This window comes from Rhinolophus sinicus, chromosome 3 (genome assembly GCF_057876585.1).
Source record: "Rhinolophus sinicus isolate RSI-liver-muscle chromosome 3, RSI-T2T, whole genome shotgun sequence".
In the NCBI taxonomy this organism is placed as follows: domain Eukaryota; kingdom Metazoa; phylum Chordata; class Mammalia; order Chiroptera; family Rhinolophidae; genus Rhinolophus; species Rhinolophus sinicus.
Window position 1 is genome coordinate 79,057,647 of NC_142503.1, and position 26,722 is coordinate 79,084,368.

At 44.6% G+C, this 26,722-nt stretch overlaps 1 protein-coding gene and 1 long non-coding RNA gene across 5 annotated transcripts in view; one reads left to right on the top strand and one right to left on the bottom strand.

The window, feature by feature from the left end:
• LOC148758511 (uncharacterized) overlaps positions 1-26,722 on the top strand; it is a 209,843-nt gene that overhangs the window by 92,150 nt on the left and 90,971 nt on the right. The gene's annotated exons all lie outside the window — the stretch shown is intronic.
• Positions 19,268-26,722, bottom strand: part of SEMA6A (semaphorin 6A) — a 121,799-nt gene continuing 114,344 nt past the window's right edge. For all 4 annotated transcript variants that reach the window (XM_019746527.3, XM_019746523.3, XM_019746526.3 and 1 more), the window contains one exon: positions 19,268-21,349. In XM_019746527.3, coding sequence (XP_019602086.1) covers positions 20,154-21,349 — 1,196 coding nt within the window. In that variant the 3' untranslated portion in view covers positions 19,268-20,153. The remainder of the gene's footprint in view (positions 21,350-26,722) is intronic.

Sequence of the window (26,722 nt, forward strand, 5' to 3'; positions counted from 1 at the left end):
CCCCATCCTGGTCTCCGAGGTACTGGCACCCCTCCCGAGCAGAGTTCGTGGCTCCCATCTGTGTGTCTGGGCTCCATGTTCATCCCTCTGCTGGGACACTTATCCAGGTACATTTTAGTTGTTTGCTCATATCCACCTTCCTTGACTGTGAGTCCCCTGAAGGAAGGCACCAGGTTCTTATTCTCGCTTTTAAATCCTTAGTATGAAGTCTGGCCAGAGCCAGTGCCCAGGAAATATGTGATAAACAAAATGAACAGTTTTGCAAAGGCACCTTTCCCTCAGTCGCCAGAAAACTAGCACGTTTTTAATGGACACACATCCGTGCAGGGGCCAGATGTTTGGGAAGGTACTCACACCTGTTCTCTTCCCCTTGCCTGGCTCTCTGCCTGCCAAAGAGGCCAGAATTCCCCAGGGGGTGGGGGTCACTAATACCTCTCCCGATTCTCTGTTTCCTGTTACTGGCTATATACCATTGTGTTTTCTTTCTTTTTTCGCCTCTTGGAGGAAGTTCAGATCCAAGCCAATTCTTTCTGGTATAATTATTCTACAAAGCCCCTCTGCCTACTGGCTATTGCCTTCTGACATTAGTTTTGGAGGTTTGGAGGTATATCTGTGCTTTTCATTGAAAGCTGTGTCATGTCCTTTTGGAAGCAGGTAGGGTATAAATATGAAATGAGAAGTGAACATATGATACGGTGCTCTTAGAATGCTTTGCAACCGCCATGCCAGCTAAAGCTAGAGGTTTCCCACCCTGTATGTGGCTGTGTGCTTCTGGCCCCCTCAGGAGCACACCTGGGATTCTTGGTCACACCACAAGGAAATGAGATGTCTGTCACTGTTTATATCATGCTAGCTGGACCTGGGGAGACAGTTCTTTGGCTATGTCCTTCTCCAGAGCATCTCTCACAAATTTCAGAGCAGGGATTCTGGACATGCAATGAATTCACCTTTACTGTGCTTGGACCTCTGACTTGCCTGCCAAGAGCTTTGTAGGAGATTCTGAAAGTCGGGTAATTAGAAAAATGTTATGACTCAGAATGACCACCTTTCAGAGCATCGCTGGACATAACACACACACAATTTTACATACAATTCCAAGGGGGGGGGGCGGGATGGTCAGGTAATCCAGTTTAAAAAGCCATTCTCTCCAGGATGGTTTAAATAGAATGTTGTTCCAGGTCAGGGATGGCTACATCCTAATCATGGCTACATCGTATACGAATGAGTATGTGGTAAACGCCAAAGAAATGTTACAATCAAAACAGTGTGATTGTTTTGCTATACCTGCTTTAAAACTACCCTAACTCAAGGAGCATGGTACTGACACAAGGTATAGAAATTGATCAATGGAAGAGAATAAGGAAAGAGATCCAAGTAAATTGGAAATAATTTATGATAAAGGTAATGATATCAATTAGGGTCAGTCACAGAAGGAGAACTATCAATGATACAGAGTGGCACTTCTTAATAGAGGTGATTTGGGCCCAAGGGACATTTGGCAATGTGTGGGGACTGTTTCTTTTTCCATAGCCACAGCTAAGGGGCAGCTGCCGCTGGTATCTAGTGGGTGGAAGCTGGGTGCTGCTAAGCATCCTACAATGCACAGGACAGCCTCGCATAACGAATTATCCAACCCAAATATTAATAGTGATGAGATTGAGAAACCCTGATGTAAAGGATTTATTATAAAAATTAGACCTCAAGCAATGTGGGAGCTTGCTGAGAGATCTCTGCAACGCCACTGCTGAGATTAGGACCTGTCGTTAGGACCTGATTCACCATGGAGCAGTCAGCAAGGAAAGTTGACATGGAGCTAGTGGGAAAAAGGGCAAACTTGGGTGAACCAGTGAGGATACAGTGGAATCCATGAGGACAACTGAAACCTGTGTCTGTCTCTAACTGCTGCGGGTGGCCTGAGGAGAGGCTGGTGCCCTCTGGTACAGAGATGCACCCACATCTGGTCCAGGAGGTGGAGAAGCTGATGGCGATCTGGTGGGAGCTGAGGAGCTGCAGCCCTACATGTTGGCCCCTGCCAACAACACCCAAAAGCACCTTGCATCCTACAATGACCTTCAAAGAAGAATGGTTGCTGTGTCACTTCTACCTTCTTAATTTCTCTCATAGTCATCTTTAACCTAAACCATATAGGAAAGGGAGTTCTGGAAAATAGAGTTGCAGCTTAGCTGAGTTAACAGAGTTCAAAGTCACCATACCAATATTATAAGACAGTGGGAGAGAAAGCCTTACATAGTAAATAGGGTTAGAACAACTTGTTTCTGTTTGGAAGACAAAGCATAAAGTCTTGCCTAATGCACATATGAAAATAAACTAAGAAAATTGAAAAGAAAGAAAAAAAGAACCCCCCCCTTTTTGTTTTCCTAAACAAATGAAAAGTTGCTTAACTTTACTAATATTTAGGAACATGGATGCTAAGAACAATGAGCCCTTTTATCCACAAGAGTGACCAAACTTAAAAAGATGGAGGCCTTCTAGGATGGTCAGAGCATGGGGAGAAGGTTAATTGTATTTGTTATTGGTTGTTATGGACGGAATGTTTGTTTGTGTCCCTCTCAAAATTCGTATTTCAAAACCTGACCCCTCAATGTGATGGTACTGGGAGGTGGGGCCTTTGGGAAGTAATTAAGGTTAGATGAGGCCATGAGGGTGAAACCCTCGTCAATGGGGTTAATTCCCCTGTGAGAGTCATGAGAGAGATTTCGTCCTCTCTCTGGTCTCTGCCATGTGACAATACAACAATAAGTCAATAGTCTGCAACCAATGAGAAGGCCCTCAGCAGAACCTGAGCATACTGGCTCCCTGACCTTGAACGTCCAGCCTCCAGAACGGTGAGAAATACGCTTCTGTTGTTTATGAGCCACTCAGTTTATGGTATTTTGTTATAGCAGCTTGAGCTGACTAAGGCATTGGTAGTCTTCTGAATTCTAGGAGCTTTTTGAGTGATTTTCAGAAGTTATAGTACTGAAATATACATATCTTTTGTAATAGTAATATAATACAGCCTCTAGGAACCTAATAAATAAAAACGTCAGTTTTTAAAGATACAAGTTCAAGTTTATGTATTATAGCCTTGTTGGCATGAGAACAACTAAATACATAATGCTGCCTACTTATGATATTTATAATACTATGAAGTCCAAAACTACTCTTAACTTGGATATCTGGTTAATGCAAATAATGTGACTCACAATATATGGTTAATGGAAATATAGATGGTTTTCATTTTTGAAAAAAATCCTGCAAAAGATAAAGTACGTGATGACCCATGTCACATTGCAAACAGTAGTTACATTGTGTGTGTGTGTGTGTGTGTGTGTGTGTGTGAGTGACATTATGTCTAGGTATTGATTGAATAATATGTGCTGACTTCGGAGACCTTAACATCTGAAGAAATGTGTTCATCTTAGACTTGAAGACTTTGGGTGCTTGCACATTCTTACAGAAGCCATGTTCTATAGGGCCTTTATGTGTACAGTGGTACCTCGGTTTTTTAATATCTCTGTTGACGAACATTTTGGTTTACGAATGCTGTAAATTTTATGGATCTATGGTATCATTAGATAGTAAAATTCATGCTAAATTGCTGTTTTAGGGGTTGATTTTAAAGGTCTGATATGGATTAATCCATTTTGCATTACTTTCTATGGGGAAACCATGCCTCGGTTTTCGAACGTTTCAGAACTCAAACAGTCTTCAGGAATGGATTACGTTAACAAACCGAGGTACCACTGTATATGCTATTTTTTTCTCATGGAACAACTCCTCTGTGCCACTTATCCCCTCCCACCCATCGACCCCACTCCTGTAGCTAATATTCTTACTCATCCTGTAAGACACAGCAGAGGGGCCAGCTCCTCCAAGAAGCCTTCTCAAAGCCCCCGCCAGCCCACAGTTTTGGTAGGAGGTCCATCGTCTGGCTGCTCAGTTGGCCATATGTCACCAGCGCAGAGCACTTAGCCCACTGCCTCACATTCATTTCTTGACTTGTTTACTTTTCCAGCCCCTAGAAAAGCAATACATAACATGATATGCAATAAATGTTTGCTGATCAAATGAATCAGTTTCAGATTTTCTAAGAGAAAATACATTTTTTTGGTGACCATTAGAATTATGCCACAATTCTTGTCACCCTAACATTAAAAAGAGCCAGAGTGAGGCCTAGCCAAGGGGAGACACTCTTAATTATTAATATTCCATTCTTACTCACTACACTCAAACACCCCATTCCCCAACCCCATCTCTTCATACAGTGAACGAATTGAAATTTTTTTTTCCTCCTCACCTGACAGCTGATACTCTGCTATTCTGGGGAAAATGTATTTTAATTTTTACAGTAAAGAATAAAAATACATTGAGCGCCTACTGAGTCACATTAACCATGTAGAATGTCATGTTTGTTTAAACACATTCAGGGCCCAGAGACTGCTTACAGCGCTGTCACTCAGCCTTATGCTCTCACACACGGAGTGTAGGTGTCAGAGCAAGCTCGGTGAATTTGTATTTATAGCCAGAATGGACCTTCGGAAAAACTGAGAAACATCCAGTATTGCCTACATGTGTGTGAAAGATCAGAGCCATGTGACGACCGCAAGAAAGTGTCCCTGTCCTCTGATCCCTCTGTGCGCGTTATGAGGCAAAGCAAGATGGACATGGCTGCCATATCTTGAGGGCCAATGTTGTGCCAGCCGTTTTCTTAAATTATGTAAGTTAATTATCTCCAAAAAAAAACCTTATTTCTTCTAAATGAGGGAGTTGGGACTCAGAAAGGTTAAGTAATTTTTCCCAAGCTCCCCAACTTCAAAGTGGTAATTATTGAATCCCCAAATCAGACTCTGCTCCCTCCTTCTGTCCTTAGATGGCCTCTAAGAAATTCTTGACAGGGCAGCTAATACTTGTATCTGCACGGAGGCTCCGCAGAGCACAGGTATGCTGTGATGGGGGCAGGCAGGTGGGCTGCCAGGCCCCCACTGACATCAGTGTTTGACTAGCCACAGACTCCAAACCTTGGGCTCTAATCCCACGTTCCAAGGCTGACACTCAGAGAGGCTGCTCGAGCTCTGCCACGTGTTTCAATTGGGAAGTGACGTGCTTTGGAAGGTCAGGCTGCCTTCCTGGAGTGGCCACTTTAACTCATGTGCAGAGAGTCAGAGAAGAGAAATCCCTGGGGCTAAACCAAGACAGGGCACCAGAGGCCAAGGGGCCCCAGAGACACCGAGCACCTGCTTCTCGGCTTTTGAGTTCTAGGTTCCAGGCCCAGTGAGCTCCTGCATCAGTATTTGAGATACCCCCTATCCTGATAACAAACTCCCGTTTAATTAAATCTTGAGTATATGTCATGTTTGTTTGGTGCCCAAGATGTATCCTTTGTCTTGACGGCCCAGTGGTCCAGCCCTATGGAGTCACCAATGCTGGGTGCAAACTGCCATCAATCACCACGCCTTCTAGAAGGTGACTCACCTGGTGACTCGCCTGAGTGATGCTACCTGTGACCCTACCTGTTCTAGTCAGAGGGCCCATGGAGTGGCGTCCACTTCCTATGTTACCTCCTTGTGTATAAATACGTGCTTCCCCCTCAAACAGCACTTAGTGCATATGAGTATTTTACTGTCACTACATCCAGAGCTGCTTCCAGCTGTGAAGCATGGGTCCAGACTTTTGAGGGCATAACCAGTGGATGTCCATTTGTTCAGGCCCAGGTACCAACCACTGAGTACATCCTTCTCTTTAAGATTCTGGTAAAAAAGACTTTGACCCAACTTGGGCCACCTGTCCACCTCTTGGTTAGGGGATGGCAAACAATCTTAATTTGTGGTCCCATTAACATCATAACAAAGGGGGTATTCATTCCCCAAAAGGAAGATAGGACGCTGTTGTCAAAATAAGAAGGAAACATGGCATCCAAATATCTACCACTACCTGAGGCTTTCATGTGTATCTTCTGTTCATTTTCACCTGTCTCTTTATTATAACAAGGCTAATAGGAAGGGGTGCTTTATCCCCTCTCTGTGTATCCAGCAGGCTGTTTTTAAAATTAGATGTCCCACCTTCAAAGAAGTTTCCTTATGTTCATGTTAACCCAATTCAACTTGAACTTAAAGCTGTACAGGAGGGTGGGGCTGTAGGGTCCCTCCAGGGCCTGCTATGTCCCTTGGCATGAGCTGGGCCCCATGAAGCCTTAAGGATAACCATCGTGCGTGTCAATCTGCTCTTGCTTGTTTGGCGTTTCATAGTTCCTCAGCTTAAAGAAAAGCCTTCAAATTCTGGGTTGCTCCCTCTTCCTGGGCAACTCCTCACACAGTGTCCCATCTGAAAAGGCTGTCATTACATGTGTTTGGATGCCCCTAAATACTCACACCAATTCTCCTCAAAGATCTCAAATGAAAAACAGTGGTATTTTTTTCAGTGGGAAGAGGTTTCCTCTCAGGATGTCACGCTTCCCAGACTCAGTGGAGAAAGGCAGGGAGTATGTGGCCTGCCGGTGCCGGGAGGGGGTCCACCACCACCAGCTGTCCTCCTGGCCCCTCTGCCTTCTCTGGGCTCTCCCCAGTTCTTCGCACAGAGGTGGGGTGAGAGCACTCATGAGTGAGAAACTTCACACGAGGCTGCAGCCCCCTCCCATCCTTTCCCACCCACAAAAAGAAGATCCCAAACTTTTTTAAACCAACATTTTCATTTTCATTCCCAATTTTTGAATAAGTGAAACTCAAAGCTTTGATGCCTTATGTATTTTAAAATCAAATTGAACTCCTTCCCACACAGCCCAGATGTTCCTTCACTTTTCCTATTTTGTTTTCCCTTAGACTTAAGTGATGAATGATGGAAATCAGGGCCAGTGGAGGTGTTATTGCAAATAACCTCATGCTCCTTGAGAGGTTCCTGCAGGTTCCCCAACTCTTCATCCAGAGCGTCTGCCACCTCTAGAACCTGGTGATCTTGTTTCTGAACTTGGGAAATGTGTAAGTCTGTTCAATCAGGCACCCTCTGTCAGCCTGCATATGCTGGCACATCACAGAGAGGGATAAAGAGCCAAAATAAAAATAAATCTACAATAAATGGTATTTGAAGGCCTTGCCTGAAACAGATTTAGATGTGGTTTGAAAAAGAGTGGGTTGGCTTTTTTTCCCCCTTAATTTCTTAGTTGGGATTTAAGACTTTTTATTTTTGTAATGGTAGAGCAAATGGTTGAAATTCTCTTCCTTTCATTTCTTACTTCAAATTGCTGCAGAGAGTAATGAAGTTTCAATTTGGTTCAAATGTGTGGAGCAGACACTCAATTAATCAGAGGACACTTGGGCTGGTATGGTAGGTACAAGAGAGCTAGTTCTACCTTCTTAGCTCCCACTGCAAAGAGAGGAAGAGGCACATATAAAACCTGGTCAAAAAAATTAAGTAAAGAGGAGCTCTGGTCCTTGAATTACCTCTAAGAGATATCGTATTACAATTTTTTAGTGTTTCCTAGGAAACCAGTTCAGTGTAAAAACCTATTCTTTGTCTTCTGCTCTTTGCAAAATTGTTTGAACCATATCTCATAAGAGGTTGCTTCACAGGCAATTTGAACAGCATTTAAAAAAAAAAAAAAAGCTTAATCTGCAGTTTGCTGCACGAATGAAGGCTATACACCTTTATCAGTGGCTCGGATGCTTCAGATTGTATTTGCTGAAAACAGATAAGATTATGTCATTATTTCTGAAGCATCTGTGAAATCAAATCTTGTTGTCTTTTCCCCTCCAAATCATGAGTCTTTCCCCCCCTTAACAGACTCAAGCTGCATTTTTAAAATCTAAAATAGTTTTAGGAGATTCCTATCAGCACTTACACAGCCCAGCATCACTGAAGAGAAAAGTAAACGTCACCTACCCTTCCACCCTTTGTCTCCCTCTCCCTCTCGCCTCGCTCTCAGTCTCTCAATTTCTCTCTCTCTCTCTCTCTCATTCAGCACACACGTCTCCAGGGCTAATGTGCTTTGTGTCCCCAGTGTCATCACAGGTTAGAATCCCCCCAATGCCCACTCTGCTGGCCTGGGTCATCTCTGACTTATCTTCCGGTATCATTGCATGTTCAGTTGTTATTGTGGTTTTGCAAAAGATTGAGGTACTTAAATGTGTGCTGGGGTAGGGATCTCAGGAGGGTCAAGGGTTTAGGGTATTGGAAGTTTTGCTTGGTTATTTGTTTGCTTTTAACACTTGAAGTTTTAGCTACTAACTTTCTCACATGTGCGAGCCCTTTGGAAAACAGGACGAGACTCTCCGCGTACTGACGTGAGCATGCACATATGGCTTGTCTGCAGGGTGGGCTGCGTGTTGTTGTCTGTATGGTAGGAAGAGTGTCACTAAGGGATTAAGTCTGACTCCTATCATTAATCACTTAGCTTCCTACAGTGCTGGCTGTCTCTTGACTTCTGATAGGCATTCTTTATCACGTTAAAAAAGCATCCCCTATCCCGCCTCACCTAATAAGACACAAGATGATTAAACGCACTGGCCAAGGGGTCACCCAAATGTACACGCTGGATCCACCAATTACTAGCTCAGTGAATGTGGGAAAGTTCTTTAATTTCTCTGTGCTGCATTTGCCTTATCTGTCAAATGTAAATAACAAAGGGTAGGAAGGAGTCTTAGGTAATGCCTAAGAAATGAGCTAAAGCCAAGGAAATACATGCCTAGGAAACACATAGCCCAGTGCCTGGCACCTGGTGAGCCAGTGAGCAAAGCTACAGCTACTCTGACAACTATGGCAACTACTAGCAGTAGTTTTGTTTCTGTGGGGAGGTGTGTGGAGAATCAACCTTTACTATCTTACACCTGATGACAACTTAGTTTAGCAAATGATTTTTTGTGCACTTAACAATTGATCAGGCTCAGTGTAGACTGGACTTACAAAGGTGAAAAAGATGTACAGTTCCGGCCCTTGATAGGTTTACAGTCTAATGGAGAAGCAGCTCTCTCCACATGTTGTGGTACATAGCAGAAACCTTTGTGAGGGGAAAGGAGATAACAGCCTGCCTGGGAGCTCAAGGAAAGCGTGGTGGAGGAGGCAGGCTGCCCAGAGCAGGTGCTGATGTAGCATGTTCAGTGGATGATCACATTTTATTTTTGTAAAGTGTGTATATATGCATGTACATATACATATATATTCACTGTGTAATCAGATTTATATGTTTGTATGGGGAAGACTCCTGGTTTCCTGCAGTATCCATTCCCTCTTCTTTTTTGAAAGCAGTAGCACGCCCCTGAGGTTTACAGAGTACAAGGCACTGAAGTCTACATTTCCCAGCCTCCCTTGCTGCCTGACATGGCCCTGTGAGGATGCTCCTGCCCCTGGTCTTTGAGCTAAAGTGTTCTGTGGAACTACTGGGATTAGCCCTTAAAAATGGCTGGGTAGGCTCTACCCGCTCCCTCCTTTACCCTTCCTGTTGACTGAGAAATTGGCGCAATCAGAAAAGCTTCTTGTACCCAAAGACGGATGGCAGAGCTGCCCAGCCAATTTTGGATCATGTGCTTTGGGCTATTATACGAGAGTGAAATAAATTTCTGTCTTCAGCTGCTCTGGCTGGCGTTACTTGTTTTCAGAAGTTAGGTCTGTACGAGGTCTGACAATTAAGTTCATGAACTTGTTACAACGATGTTGCTAGGCTTGTTTGACATTAGAGGGATTATTCATTATGAATTTGCACCAACTGTACAAACAGTTAAGCAAGTTTACTATTTGGAAGTGCTGAAAAGGCTGCATGAAAAAGTTAGACGACCTGAACTTTTCGCCAACAATTCATGGCTCTTGCATCACGACAATGCACCAGCTCACACGGCACTGTCTGTGAGGGAGTTTTTAACCAATAAACAAATAATTGCATTGGAACACTCTCCCTACTCATCTGATCTGGCCCCCAATGACTTCTTTCTTTACCCAAAGATAAAGGAAATATTGACAGGAAGACATTTTGATGACATTCAGGACATCAAGGGTAATACAACGACAGCTCTGATGGCCATTCCAGAAAAAGAATTCCAGAATTGCTTTGAAGGGTGGACTAGACGCTGGCGTCAGTGCCTAGCTTCCCAAGGGGAATACTTCAAAGGTAACCATATGATATTCAGCAACGAGGTACGTAGCACTTTCTCTAGGATGAGTTCACGAACTTAATTGTCTGACCTCATATTTCGTACAGTAAGGTATCGTGTAATGAGTTAGGAATTGGGTCACCTGCTCCTTGCCCCTAGCTCTGCCATGAACTAGCAACGTGTTAATTGAGCAAGCTGTCATGCCTTGATTTATTCTTCTCCAAAAGGAGGGAGTTGAACTAGATCTTTTAGCACCGTGAGCTATATAATGACTCTCACATTTTTTGGTATAATGCTTTACACTTGTAATAAGTCGTTTTTCTCTATAAAGAAAAGTCAGAAACTCTTGGGACAGGAGACAGGGATAGGCTTGGGACTGAGTGAGCAGTACTTCCCTCCAGGCCCGCTGTAGCTGAGACTGGACAGGCGCTGGGCCTTGGATGGGCAGCAGTGCAGGTGTGCTCAGAGAAAATGGCTGTGAGTGCATTGGCTCCAAGAGCACGTCACCAAAGCAGACACGCAAGCCAAGGCCACTGGGCACTAGGTACTGCTGCCCGTGAGCGGGAGCCTCATGGACAAAGGTGAGGAGAGACTTACAGCTGTGTTCCTTGCCGGCCATGCTTAGGCCTATTGTGGATGTCAGAGCCCTGCCCAGAGGCCATGGTTTGGGCCAAGCAGACAGGAAGAGCCTGAGGTAGAAGGAGTGGATGGTAGAATTCCTAGAGGGCATGACCCGTTCTCAGTACCTGGGAGTGGGGTGGAGGACAGTGCTGAAGGGTTTAGAGCCCCCCGCCCCCCGGGCCTCCATGCAGGCATGGTATGGCCGAGATGGACTCCCCAGGGAAAAGCAGCCAGAGCTCTATCGCGGCAAGGGCTTTTGTTTGACTAGGCCCGCTGACTGCTTTGGTTGGCAGATAAGAAGTAGTTAGGGAAGAGAAAAAAAGAGATTTTTCATTTCAGCAGGATGAATACTCAAAGTCATTTATTTAATTTGAAGATTTGGAGGACTGGAACCTCACTTTGAATGCCAAGTTGGAGGAGAAGGACTCGGTGGGATTTTGAGTTTTGCAAGCACCGGTAAACACTCACCTTGTCTGACTGGAACACGCTCCTGGGAGGTAGGCAGGGCAGCCATCATTAAGTCTGTTTTGCAGATGGGGACAGGAAGTGCCAAGAGTTTGAATGACTGCCCCACAAACTGTGAGGCCAGCTCGGACCAGAACCCGATCTGACAGACTCACAATGTGACATGCTTCCTTCTAAACTGTTTTGCCTTGTGAGAGGCAAAAACTCCAAATTGCCAAATCAGGGATGACGTTCCCTAAGAGCCTCTTTGTGGGGCTGGTCTTGGAATACCTCACTCTCGTGACACCACCCCGACTGAGCCCTGCTCTGTCCCTGGGCCCAGGCCTGTCTGCTGCTCTGGTCAGGTAATTAGAGAGGATCTTTTTGGGTCACTTTTTCCGGAGGACAAAACAAGCCCTTTGGTTTCTCGATTAGAAAGCTCAACAGATTGAGTGACAAGAAAAAGTTTTTGATCTTGCCATTATAGTCACCTAATTAAAATGAAATGCAGATGCTCCAACACCTAGTAATTTTCACCTCACTTACTTTGGCTCCAATTACAGCCCTTCCCTACTGACTTACACTGTTTAAATTATAAAGTCAGAAGGAAATATGACTATTTACCTGTTTCTATTCATACATATAAGTCTGACACATTATCTTTTCTCCCCAAGCAAGAAATGTGGTCATAGGCCTTCTCTTCACCCTGGAAATAGAAAGGGGTAAATCTTTGGTTCTTAAATAAAATTAAACACCAATAAGTATTCAAATCAGCCAACACCTATGTCAAACTTCAACAATTTTGTTTCATTAAAAAAAAAAAAAAAAAAGTGTCCTTTCCCCAGGAATGGAAGAGGCAGGTCTTCAGAACTATAGCATTTGGTATCCTCTTGGAATGCACATTTTAGAATAGAAAACTCCCTTTTCAAATTAATCAGTATTGACTCTGACCCTTTAGATCAGGTAAAGTTAATAGTTCCAAAGGTTGTTACCTTTATTGAGTATATAAGTAAATAGCTGTGCACAATAGTTGCAAATACACACACACACACACACACACACACACACACACACACACACATATATATATATATATATATATATATATATATATATATATATATATATATATATCTAGAGTTACCAAAGTTGTTGGTGGCAACCAACCCTCCATCTTTACTAAAAAGCATATTTGTGTACTGAGAAAAGCTTTGTGGACTGGGAATAGGGCTTCTGTAGGCAAACAAACAAATAAGCAAGCAAACAAAAACAACAGCAACCAACCAAACATAAAGAAAACAGTAGGGTTCTAAAAAGAGCAGCTCTTTTTCTCTCCCTCTGAGTGTGAAATGTATCTGAGGTTATATGTCAAGGCAGCAAGAGGAAGATACTGGCTTCCTCCGAGTGCTCTGAGCTCTGCTTGGTGACTGGCCAGCTGCACTGCCCCAGGGCAAGAGGGAGGGCAGGAGCCCATGGCAGAGAAGACAGTCCTGCCTCTGTACCACAGTGCTCTCACCCAAGTACCTTATTAACCCCAGGAGGGCCAGTCTGAGGAAGAGACGACATGGAGCGTGCAGTGATGTGCAAGAGGAAGACGGGTACCCACGTAGATCTCTACTGTGTGTCTCTGCTTTAGAGATTTTTGTAGACATGCAACCAAATCATCCCACCATTGACATCAGGGATGAAATCAAATTGTTTCGTTGGTACCCACAGAGCCCAAGTGGCTAACGCGGGTAACACGAAAAGGCAAAAGTGATATTTCTTAGTTCCCCCTTTCACACTTACTTTACCTTAGTCTCCTATGAGGGGAAAGGTGGGCAAATTCTTCACCCTTCTAGGCAAAGGGCATTTCTTCTTCTCTGTTCCCAATTAATCCTGGGTTCTCTTAGGCTTCTTAAACTTCTCTTGTGATCTGTGTGACTTGAGTGGGATAGAGAAGCTATAAAAGCCGGGCATTTCATCCCTTTTCTTGCATTGAGGTAGTTGGTGTCACACTGCCCCTGAAATGGCAGGGTGCGCCTTGAGAAGGGAGGTCAGTGAATTTGGCATCAGCTCTCTTTTCCTGCTTTGTTGACAGTTCCTGATAACACTTCTGGCATCGGGACTTTGCAGACGCAGGAAGGAAGAGATGTGTTCTTTAATGATGGAAAAATATTAGAGCACAATGCCCTTAAAATAGAATGTGTGTGCCTAGCCTTTATTTTGGGGACTTTATTGTTGTAACCGCCTCTCCTGGGAAATGCTGTGGGAGGCTTTTCCCCTTTGGTGAAGCAGAGTAATTGTGTAACCCGAGGTATCCCTGAGAGAGCTGAGGGAATGATGTCAACAGACAGGTTTCTGAGACATTGCTGCATTTTTATGTTGATACGTGCGCCAATAGATCCCTCGTCTCCAAACTCCAGTGTCTATAAAATGAGGCTAATCATCTATGGGCTTGCCCACCTCACTGACTGTCATGAGGAGCTACCAAAATTATGGACAAGATTATGTCTGCAAACTGTCAAATGTCACTAATGTTAATTGTCATTGTTATTGACAATTGGAAGCCCTGCCCCTCTTGAGTGAGTGGCACCACTCCACTTTGCATTTCCCTGACGTGGACTAGGTGTGCAGAATCTTCAGCATCCACAGCAGGCGACTGATGCCAAGTTTGCTCACTTTCTTACCACCCTGTAACATGGTAAGGGTGATTGTCATAATGAGCAGGAAAAAAGGAAAGGTTTTGGAGCTGAGTTTGCATTATCTTCCTTATCCTAGGAAACCCCTGGGAATCCTGCCTGAGTGTCTTGTGTTGGTTTCCTGGCATTTGGAATGTCCAATGTCTCGTACACCTGTTTTTTGTTTTTCTTTCTGAAAATCAGCAATGAAAAATGCTTCTGATTTCTTGATTACCTGCCTTTCCTCTTCATTAGCATGGCCTTATTTGGACCATTATTGCAGCCTGTTAGCAGGACCCATGACTTGCTCTGGGGATGATGAAAATGACCCTGAAGGGAGTCTTCTACCTGAAGGTGATGAGGAAGGATAAAAAAGTTGCGAGCCACCTCAGTCAGCATCAGCGACCTATAAGGGACCTGTGTCCAGGCTGCTCTGCAAAGGTCTTGGTTCCCATTCCTAAGACGAGTTTCTGATAGTTCACTTCTGACCTGAAAGCGCTGAGATGGAACCCATGGTTTAATGGAAAAGGGGTGAAAAACCTGCCACACGGCCTACCTTCTGCAAACAGGGGTTCTGTGCTGTGTGACAGCTTTGGTATTAGGTACCAAAAGGACAAAGCCTCCTGGTAGCATTTGTGTGCACATGTGTGTGTGGATGTGTTTGCAGAAGGGGGTGGGAATGCCCCGCTACTCAGCTGCGTCTCATGCTTTGCTCCAATTTCATTTCCATTTGCTAGAGGGGCATCTGCACACTTTTCTGCCCAGTCAACATTTAATGCACATCCGTTCAGGCCTAACCCGCTGTTGAGGTCAACCGCCCTCCACCTACAGGCATCCCAGGGGGTTAGAGCTAAGGATACACAATCCTCTAAATGGAATATTAAAGATCCCCATCTGTCTGGCAGTCCGATCAATAAATGTGAGCCCTTCCTTGCCAATTCTGTATAAGAGACACGTCACCCCCTGGTTTGAAGATAAGCATGAGATGTGGGTTTCTAAGGTTTACTGAGTCTCAGCACCCAGCTGTCACGCTGCTCAGCCAGGATAAGGATTATGCTCTTAATCATGTTATTCTGTTACTAAAGCGTTCTTTGAAATTCCCCTCACCCCTTTCCCTCACGTAAAAATGTACCAGTGTCTGAAATTGTAGGTGCCTTTCTGACACTTACTTCACTTGCTGAATGACCTTGTTTGAAAGGGCTTTTGTTCAGGCAGTCAGACCTCGGCACCATGCTTCTGGGGCATCTTGTCTGGCTTCTGCCAGCTAACAAGGCTGAACAATGAGACCAGTTTGTGTTTACGACAAAGCATTTAAGGAAAGCAGACAGGTCCAAGATGCCTGCTCTGGCCCGTGAAACACCTGGCCTGCTGGCTGGATTGGGCCAGACACTCCTTAAGCCCAGCAGTTTAAAAACACCCTGTAGAAACCGCCACCGCTGGAACAAGCGAACGAGCTAGCAAATACAATTAAAAACCTGGGTCGTCTGAGGCACTTCTAGAGACTGAGCAGAGACATCCATGGGTCCCCAGCTAAAATATAGGCTGCACCTGTTCAGCCTGTCACGTCTCCACCAGACCGGAACAAAGCTGACTGCAGCAAAAGCCACCCTACCAAGTATCATGTAACATGCAGGGACAATCTGCTTCAAACCAGTGTGATCGGAGCTCCAGGCCCAGATGAAGGAATTTGGGATGACCAGCTGGGGGTGAGGCATGTATGAATGGCTTCCTGTGGGAAAGGATTGAGTGAGATGGAGAAGCTGTCTGGGCCGAGGGGGTGTCAGGTCTTCCCAGCTAGTATTGCTCTAATGAGGAGAATGAATGGAGTGGGTGGAGGGTGGAGGGTGAAGGGGATGGTAAGAGACAATGAATTTTTCAGAAGAGCTGCTCTACCACCAGCTTTGGGATTATGGGTGTATCCTATCACCCAATGGACCTCAACTTCCCCATTTTTTTCAATGAAAGGGTCAAACCCGTCAGTCACATAAGAAGCTCTTCTGTCTGCTGAGGGAATGATCACAGAGCTGATTCAGTTCTGTTTCCTAAGGAATATGAAATTGGATGTGGAGTTTTCACTTGTGTTGCTCCTACCAACCTGGCAGGCCATTTGGCACATTGCCCAGTGGCCCGCAGCCTCCCTGGACCAATCCATTTTCCACATCACTGCCAGGTGCCACACGTGCGTTTGCTGCTTCACGTGCTTCAAAGGTGCTCTGCTGCCTGTCAGCTAAAATCCTAGCACAGAGTAACCAGGCCCCTCCTCCTGGTCTGGCCCCAACCCCTGGTCTGGCCCTGCTCAAGGCCCGCTAGGCCTCGTTTCCCAAACACAACATACTTGGCACTTTTGCACGTTATCCCTTCTGTCTGGGAGAGCTGTCCAGAGAACTCATTCTGTAAGAACCAAATGTAGCGTTGTACCCCAAACCTCTGGGCCTCTTCCTCAGCCTTGTTCCTCCCTCCTAGTGGCAATTACAGAAGCGTGTCCATTTTTCCTTATACAAGAGGAAGAAGAAACTAGTCAATTTTGTGCCGGATAGTACCTGGCCTTATGGGTGGATTCAAGAAACACAATTGGAAATGACTTAACCGAAGGTGACTGGATTACCACAGGTGTGAACCGAGGGCCAATCTGAAGCTTTCCACATGCAAACTGATCTAAAGCACTTAAAAAAATATTTCAGAAGGTCAAAAGTAAACGATTATAGCTGAGGACTTATTTAAATAACTGTTCTAAAAATATCCCAGAGGGGAAAACCTGATCTAGGCATTTCATAACGCTGTTCTGCAAAATAAAAATCAAGAGATGCATCACAATTTACCTCCAACAGTGTCTTCTGGGTTACAAGAGATAAATGCTAACAAGGAGTGGAATCCAGCCCCCTCTACCTTATTAATATGTAAAAAGGCTCAAGTCACATCTGTGCAAGGATCTATTTTTAGTGGACCCTACATACTAAAATCCTAGCCTTGATCTCTTAAACTATCAAGCCTACCATAAATGTTTGATGATGAACAAGCCCATAAAAAGAAAATGCATAAAATGAATCGAGGGAGTCAATGCGTGCTCTGCCTTTTAATTACCGGTGGCTTCTGTACAATTGTGCTCCAGCCAGGCTGGGTGCAGGCAGAGAAAACACAACAATAATTTGGGGGGTGAGGGTGGGAGGGAGGCTGTGGGTACTGCCAACAAATGGGTCTAACTACATTGTTAGTTATGGTTTGGAAGCCAAATAGAGATGGAGGAAATAGTAGAATCCTACCCAAAAAGGGTGAGGGTTAAGAAGGGAAAAATTGAGAGAGAAATAAAATCATTCAAGACACAAAAGATAATGAACAGTCTTGTTTTATTACTTTTAAGTAATAAAGAGCCTTTTCCCTTTTTTTTTTTTTTTTTTTCCCCTTTTTTCTTTTCTTTTTTACAGCATACATTAAGTTGTGAATCAGATGTTAGGGGGTGTGGAGATGGAAGGAAAATTGGTGACATCACAATATTTTTACAACTTTACAACAAATATAAATCTGAGTTTGTTGCATCTACCAGTGTCTAGCAAGGGTGGAAAGCAAAGGCACACTCAGGTTTATGGACCCTCCCTCCCACACGCAGTGGGGATAAAAAGAAAAGGTGAAAAAAATACTTAAATGCAGAAGACCAGCTCAACACATGTGGGAATTTTAGTGTTAACACCACAAATAATGGGTTGTGGGATGTAAAGATGTGGAATGGAATTTTGACACAGGTCTCTGTAACACAGCTGAGGCAATGATGCCCACGTGGGATGAGAGTAGGCGCTGCACCGTCAATACTCTTGAGTCAAGATTTGGGGAGAAGGTAGCGGGGTAATATATACCCATCATCTTCCTAAGTCCTGCATTTCTAAAGAAAATTCAAGGGAAAAAAACAATACCTTGATTTCTAGAAAGATTTCATGGTTTCAGGGTAGAGTTCACAGGATGCAAACATTGATTCCCTTAAAAAAACCAAACAAAAGCACAACACAAAATCAACAAAAACCTATCCCGAACAACAGCAAGGGATGTTTGGAACAAAACACTGCACGCGACCTTGCTACATACCCAAGTCTCACTGATTGTGGATGGAGGCACCACACTTTCACCAGCTAACTCAAAATTGTCCCAAATTGTCTTTTTTTGAAAGTTTTTTTAAAAGACAAAACTAAACCCAGATCAAACTGGAAATAAAGAGACAAAGAGACCACCAAATGTTTAACCATTTAAAAACAATAACCAAAATGCGCATGGCTTACAGTATGTTGAAAACTCCTTTGTTCATGATCGAGTAAACAAAAGTCCCTTCTGTGTGCTTCAGCTAATGAAAACCAAGGGGAAAAACACATCCCATCCCACCCCCCTACAAAGCATAACAACAAAAGGATAAAGAAATTTAAAAAAAAATTAAAAATCTTTTGCCCCAGTCAAGGTTTTTGCAGCATCCATTGTGATTGGCCTTGTACTTAGAGTTACTCATTAATCACAGCAGGGACCAGCCTGCCTGCATCTATTTCCATGTCATTTCTTTGTGTGCATTGCTCCTGTGCACTAAGCACACTGCTTGGAAACTCCTCCCAGGTGCCTGCCCAACCGCACAGTGTTCTCCAGCCAGTGGACATGGCAGAAATGAGGACTGAGACTTTAGTCCTTTTTCTACTGGTTAAAGATATCACCATGTTGAAATGATCTGAGAATCTAAGGGAAACAGGGAGCTCTGGAGGGAGAAAGGGGATTTGCCACCCACAACACTGGGGTCCATGCTTGGCAGCATGGCCAAAGGGTGGTTGGAGTTGGCACTAGAAGGAAGTGTGAATTGGAGGGTGTCGTGTGCCCAGCTTTCCCAGGCTTTGAGATTATAAGCATCACCACTGCATTCGTCTTCCATCTGCTGGACGCTAATCTTCCAGAGGACTGGAGTGAGAGTGGAGGGGAGGGAGGATTAAATAAATATCTGTATTTCAAAAGGGGGAAAAGGTTTATCATAACGACAGTTTACAAGTGTACACAACTCAGGGTGTAAGGCACAAATTTACACGTGGAAAATAGGCTATTCACAGATGTAACCCCACGAAAAACCCGTGTGATCAAACCATTAATTTATGCAAGATAGCAGCCAGCGTATTAATTAGTTCACACCGTTTGTGGATTTTGTTTGCTGTCTCACATGCAAGGTGAAATGAGATGGCATATCACAAGCTGGTGTCTTCACAGAAAGTAGGAACCACTGACAAAGCCATGTTGGCAGCAAGGGGGCATGGATGTGCCATTCTAAAAGTTCCTCTCCTGGTTGCTTTAGAAGTTAGGATCTGGAAGGACTTCTAACTAATTTTTTGCGTGTTATAGAACAGAGACCTCACCAGCAAATTGACTGGTAGATTTAAATAAATATACCCCTCTTTTTCCTTTTAGCTTGAGATCAGACAGTCCAAACACAAAGGTCAGAATTCCAGCTCCAACTTATTTACTCAGTGAATTTATTGTAAAAATAAAGAAACTTAATTATTCCAGTTAATGGATTTCACGTTAAATAGTTTAACTTCAAGGGGCTTTATGAAGAGCTGTTCATAGGGCAATATGTGGAAGAGTCCTTTCCTTAAGGAAAAAAAAGGTGAACAATAAATAAAGTTACTTGCGTTAACGGTCACGTTATTTCATTAAAAGAGAGGAGCAGAAATATCTATGACATAGTCGCCCAACATGGCATTCATCTGCTATAACAGAAAGCTGTAACACTGGTGGGCATTTCACAGTATCTGCGCATAGTAAACTTCTGCCATTGTTAAAGTCTGAGTTAGAATTATCAATGGATTCTTTTTTTTTTTTTTTGTCATTTTAACTTTCACGATTTTTAAAAACGTATTTGTGTTTTGCAAGGTGGAACGCTAGCCCCGTTTGGCAGAGCCCCGTGCAGTAACGGACAAAAAGCTGCAGTTGCTGTTCACCTCTGTGTGTGTGTGTGTGTGTGTGTGTGTGTGTGTGTGTGTGAGTGCGCGCACGTGTGTGCGCGCGCGCATGTGTGTGTGTGTGTGTCGGGGGGTGAGTGGCTATGTGCTTTTGGCTCATATTTGTGATCATTTAAGTCTTTCGTGAGTCCGACCTGTTGCAGGGAGTAGGGGGGGAAGAGTGAAGAGAATGGAGGTGAGTCCCGCGTCGCAAACCTTCACCGAACCGCGTGGCCCACGTGTCGGGCGTAGCCCGGAGTCCAGAGGAGGCCGCGGCGTCCTCGGCTCGGCCGGGCCATCTTGGTCTGGTGGGTGCTCGGGCCGCCGGGACCGTGCGGAGCGGAGCGGAGCGGGCGCCTCGCCTTTCCTGCTGGTTCGACACCTGACCCCTCCCCCTGGGATTATGTACACGCATCATTGGGCTTCATGGATGTGGAAAGGGGGGCGAAGGTAGGTTTGGGGGGTACGTCCGGCTTTAGCGAGGGCGTGCGCTTCAGCCCCGACCTGGTCAGTGAGTTGTAGGCGTTGAGGCTCGGCTGCCTCGAGACAGTCACGGCCTGGCCCGACGGCTGGGAGCTGTGCACCTGGATGGAGTCCACCCTCTGCGGGGCGGGCGGCGGGTTGTCTCCCCGGCCAAAGCTCTGGTTTCTGGAGAGGTGGGAGGAATTGGAGGAGTTAGTATTGTTTCTTTTGAGAGTGGTGGCCTGGTGGCTTCTCGTGAGCGAGTTCGTGGGGTAGCTCCTCTTATAGTCAAGCCCATAGGAGGAGGAGTGGTGCATTTCCAGCCGCTTGCTGAGGCCGCTCTGAGACAGGGAGGCTCCCGGGGGGCCCAGGGACGCCTCCCGCTGCGGGACTTTGGGCGGCAGGCCGTCCAGGTTCTCCACCATGTTCACCCCATGGTTGGGACTCTTGCTGAGATGTTCCTTGATGGTCTTATACTCCAGGGTGGCTGCCTGGTCCTCCAGCGCCATCTGGGCCACCTCGCTCATTTTGGGCTGGTCCACGTACTCGTGCTGGTAGCCCTGCTGCGTGATGGGCAGGACCACCACGCTGGGGATGTGGCTGGGCGAGGCCCGCAGGGGCAGGTCCGTGGGAATCACAGCGGAGCCCATGGGGGGCATGTCCTTGGTGCAGGCGTTGATGAGGTTCTGGTTCCTTTCCCACTCGCGGCTGCCGCGGCTGGGCTTCCGCTTCTGCTGCAGCGTTGGCGTGGATTCTGGGGTGGGCAAGGCTGCCAGGTCCAGGTGGTGCTGGTCGGCCTTAATGAGCATCTTGGCCGTGTTGCTGGGAGTGGCGAGCTTGCCGTTGTGCATGAGTGGTGTGAGGATGGCCTCTGGCTTCGGGTCTTTGGACTGGGTGTCACCGAAGAGGCCGCTGAGCTTGGTGACACTGCTCATGGAGCCTCGGCGCGAGTGGGTGAGCTCTTTCTCCTTGCGCTGCACCGCGGACACGTCCTTGCGCCGGTGATCGCAGACGCAGTACACGATGATGCCGGAGAAGACGGCCCCCATGACAAAGGCCAGAATGACCGCGATGGCCAAGAGGGTGACAGGCACGAGCTGGTCATGGCCTTTGAGGTAACTTTCGCGAATCACTCCTGCAACAGACATCACATATGGTGTTAAGAAATGAAAGGACACCGCGAGGCTTATTTTTGTTTGGTGTTCACCCTGTTAATTAATAACAGTAATAAGTGACAATAGCACCTCTGCATAACTTGTCATCAAGGCTCATCTTGCCAAACTAATTAATCCTCCCCAAGCCACCCCATCCCCCTGGAAAGTATGTAAATAGACTCTGTTGCCTTCTTTGTGTTCTTAAAAAGTGCTTCTCCCTTTCAAGTACTTGCTCTTTCTACTCAGCTTCACTCCGTGGAATATGGCAGTTTTGCATTTCCAAATTTTATGCCTCTTTCCCTCTCCTTAGTTTTTCAATCTTCCTCTTATAAAATTGAGATAACCGAGATATTTTGAGTCAGGGAGAAGGCAACGATTTTATGCACGTTAAATGAACAAATTGCACAATACTTCAGGCTTCCAGGGTCTTTTCTGATGGCTTCCTTGGGCAACTGGAGGAAAGACAGTGTGTGTCATTGAAAGAAAATAGCTAAAGCTCAGATTACAAAAGTTCATGCTGATTTTGCATCATCCCTCCAAAAACAAAACAAAACAAAACAAAAAGCACGCACAGCCAATTTCGGGTAAATATACTGAATATTTGAATGAAGCCCTTCCCTTACTTGTACTGAAAGAATATTTAGAAAAGAGGACCATTTGCGGCCCTGAAGTGAGTTTGAGAAGTGTTAGGTCTCATTATTACAACTAGTGTTTGCTGTCACGGTGAAATTCTTCCGCAGAGCTAATCTCTTCAATTTAATAAAAATTATATGACTACACCTGTCAATAATCTTACACTACATTAACCAAGATGGGGTGTTTCTGAAGGAAGTTGCTGCCCCTGTTCCTGCTTAATCAGCCACCAAGCTGAGACACTAATCAAATGCAAACACTGAAGCTCTTATTTTTTAATACCAAGTGAGAATACACATCACATTTGTCAGATCTTAAGTGCTTGATGTGGTAGCTAAAAAAAATAAAATCTAAAACAGTTCAATTCCTGCCCCTGGAGACTGAAAGAACATGAATACATTAGAGGCACTGCAAGGGCTAAGGAAATGTAAACATTGTTCCTATTATGGAAACTGATAGTAAGACAGAAAATGTAACTTTTCACGTCCCAGGAGACATTGTTCATCTACTAAATCAACTCTTTCTGGAATGTTTAATGTATTTTCCTGGCAGATATCAGTGGCACAGAATTAGAATGAAATGAAATAAAAATCTCTACCCCTTCCCAAACCCACAACATGCAGCTGTTAAACTTCTGCTGAAATGCTCTGTGTATTACAGTTGAGACCTCGAAGCAATGCAGCTTTATCGGGAGTTTTCGTGCTAACATATTTTGTTTACTAAAGTGACGGTTTTAAAACTAAGAAACCTTAGCCTGAAGATAACGTTCTCTTTTTTTCCTCTAAACTGTCTTCCTTCCCTCAATTGTGACATCCCAGTTTGTCACTATGGAAATGATTGTCCTGTGACAAAAGATTGTGACTTTAGGTGGCGAATAAATAGAAGCAGCAAATATCTCTTGTGAAAAACAAAGATTTGTTGATTAAACAAATGCCCTTGGTAATGAAGGGCAGGCAAGACAGTTCACCCCAGGGAAAGTGTATGTAAGGTGGTAAGACATCGAATAATTTCCAAATGTGACAATTTTCAAATATTTCTAGATTTGTCTTCATGAACTTTCAAGGGGTAGAAACTGAGAAGCAAAAAGCCAGCAGGAAATTCAGCTATAACTCACACCTTTTATGCTGTGGAACTCCCCAAACAGTGGGTTGACTTTGTGTTCCAATATGTTTTAATACCTAAGTCACCAGGGAACTGTGCTAATGAAAATTTGTTCCTTAAATTTGCATTTCCTTTTAGTAATGCTAAAACAGCACTGCTTTCCTTTCAATTTTGGTTGTATATGGGGTTCTGGTGACCATCCTTACTACATATAATAGCACAAAAATGTACACCTGTGAATAAAATGGGTTTCATTTCCCTCATTGATTTGGTGATATCAGTGGGGCTAGAGACCACTGATGGGGGTACTAGGTACATTTTTTCATAGCAATGGTTATTTCATGCATCCCTTTTCCAGGCCACCATATTTATGGGGGCTGTATCTTCCCAATAAATGAGCAGATATAATAGGTAGCTGTCTCCAGTTGGCTTTGGCATTTTACAATTTAAATTGCTCTCTCAGCTTAAGAAGAAACATGGAAAGAATAAGGCTAGAGCAGTCCATTTGTTTCATCCATTATTTAACTGGGAAAACTGCAAAACTATCATGTCTATCCATTGCTGCTTTGTTTTCAGCTTCCATTCTTTCACGTCTGAAGGTCCTTGCCTATCTTAGACTCATGGAAACCACTTGCTCTTTCACTGGGAAAAACTCTTTAGTGGATGGAATTTGAGTTCAGGTTTTTGGTTAACAAATCAAGCAGGGTCTGACCTTTGAGAAAAATGGTGTCACAGACAGCCCCCCCCCCCCCATTCTGTTATGTGAATAGTGCCCTTTAAAACCTTTCCTTCCTCTTCAGCTTTGAGATATCTACCATGAAAATGAAGCAGGTGGCTTCCCTCCTCTGCTTGTACAAATCCAGAAACTACATGTCCAATTTAGAAACAGATCATAGATTAAGTTGAAAGCACAGTCAAGAAGTTAAAAGTTTTTTTTGGAAAATGCCTTGTAAACTTAGCGCTTTCTGCTTATATCATGAAAAAAAGCAAAGGGACATTCATGGAAATGATTAAATCATCTCTGTGGACATTGGACTGCAAAGGATTGGACACCAAATTTATCAGAGGCCGGGGTGGTGCCAGCCGCACTAGGGAGCTCCTAACGCCTGAGTCTTAGGCTCCCGCTTACTGCCGGTGACCGCTTGCTGAGTGACTTAACATCTCTGGGCCTCAGTTTTTACACCTGTAATGTGGGGTTAACACATTATTTGGTTGTTACAAGAATCAAATGAAATAATGAATAAGAAAGAGCTTTGATGCTGGTTTACTGGACAAATCTAAAGGTCAGAAGAAGCCACAAAAGAGAAGTGGTGCTCAGTGAGTAGCTCCCCAACGGCTAGGAGTGACCGTCACAGCTGCTCCTTTTGATTCCATTTGCTGTGGGTCTCCCGAGGGGAGAGGGACAGACCTGGTCTTCCCAGCTCCAAACCTCATGCTGTCCAAATGTTGCCAAAGGATGATATGTTGAGGTAACATCAGAAAACATGTACATGTTTCAGGACTGCCTCTAAGTCTTGAATTTTTAATTAAGTAAAACAAAAGTAGGCAATGTTGAGCAAAATACTGCAATTACAGTTAGACTCCTAGTGAGGTAATAATCGTGCAATCAGCTCTTTGAGGACAGGGACCATATATGTATTTATCACCCTCACCATCCCCAGGGCTCTTAGTTGGGCACCTACTAAATGATTGTTACATAAATGGGTTTGCAATGCAATGAAGACACATTTTTAAATGGACTTCTAAACTTGGTGGGTCTTCTTTGGAGTGACTAATCTTGCTTCTGAAGTTACAGAAACAAGTTATATCTACAGTCACAGAATATAATCATACTAGCATCCATTAGAGAAAAGAAATCTATAAAGGTGCTCAATATTTGTTTAAAATAATAAGAGAAACTCTTTTTAAAATGAAAAGAAACTCATTCTGGGATAATTCTAAAAGAGCTGATGAGGGTAAATGGGTTATTTGTAACAACTGAGTGCTCAGGTGGAATTGAATAATTTGAAATAAATGCATCCCTGCAAAGGGTTCAGGGCTGGAGGTGGATGAATATCATTGCTTCAGAACCTGCAGGGAAACCCTGGGGAAGTAGGAGGGCCTTTGTAGGGTGGTAGGCTCTCTCCTCAGGTATCCCCACTTTAAGGGACCAATCAGAGTTGGCTTCTCTCCCCTAGGGTGTTGATATGCCTTCTTCTACCAACCTCTGGGCCTTCAGCTCTCAACAGTTGAAAATTGGGCATTAGTAATGAAAACAGTTTCTGAAAAATCCTTAGCATTGATTCATTAACCGCCAGCTATTTCTCACCAGTCATAAGGTGCTAAATGGTTTATTTTTTCAACCTTCCTATTGCAGGAAGCAAGGCACACAATGGCTTGGAGATTTCTCTGAAATCGTGCCTGAAATTGGCAGAACTGAGAAAGAATAGACTCTCCATTTTTTTCTTTTTTTTCTGAGGTGCGAGTTTTCATATGCTGGAGGGAGGTCTCCGAGGGGCAGTTTGAAGCTCTTTAGAGGCTGAAAGCAATGAAAAGATTATGAACCCCACCCTCCAGGCCCTGCAATATGTGATTCAAAATAAGAACAATTATAAACTGTGAAATAAGAGGAAGTTCAACACAGGTCTGATTTTTGCTATGATGAGCATGTCACTGCATTTTGAAATTTCAGACATCAGATTCTTTATTTAAAGAACAGTTTCTGGTAGCCCGGCTTGTGGGTTCTCTGCAATTGCCTAGCTTGCATGGGGGGGAGGGGGGCGCCCAGCGCCAGGCTCTGGGACAGTACACCTCAGGAAAGATGCTCTCCTAACTCAGGCTGACGTGCTGGGTGCCTCTGCTATCACTTTCCTGGTGTAACAGGGGTTCGGCTCCGAGCATCTCTGGCTGTCTTCAGCGTACGGCTACTGCATGGACTGAAGCACTGTGTTAGGTGAAGGAGGAACAAACCCTGTGACTCGGTAGGGGGGGGAGGCAGGTGCTCAGACACGCACTACAGCCAAGAGGGGAGGCGAAGGCTTTGTGTAGGAGGTGGCATTGGAACTGAGCCTTAAGGAAGGTGGAGGCTGTCAGCTGCAGTGGAGAAAGCAGCAAGGACCGCGGAAGACATGGAGGGAAGGGAAGTGAAGGCTGTCCTCAGTTAATGGCTAATGGTCTGACACCCTTCCAGTCTCTTCCACGCTAGGTACTAGCCACTCTCCTGCACTCTGTCTCGCCTGTGGGCCCCCACACAGGCTGTTTCCTCCACCCTGAATATCCCTGCTCACCACCTATTCCTCTGACCCTCTCTTTTAGGTCTCAGCTTAACTGGGGAAATCTTCTCCAACTCCCTCAGACTAGGTTAGCTCTTCCTTCTACAAGTGTCCTGAGCCCTACATTTCTCTATCCTAAAACCATCACGCTCCTGATACTTGCTTTTTGTTTAGTTTTCTCGCCTAGACAGCTCTAGGAGGGAGATTTACCACTGAATCCCCAGGAATAAAAGTAAATATCCGTTAAATAAATAGTAAATGAATGCATGAATGAATGTTTGTAGAGGAAAAATACGAGAGCTAAACATCATCTGGGAGCAGGCTGTGAAAGCCTTGAATGACTGAAAAAGATATTTAGAAGACATGTCA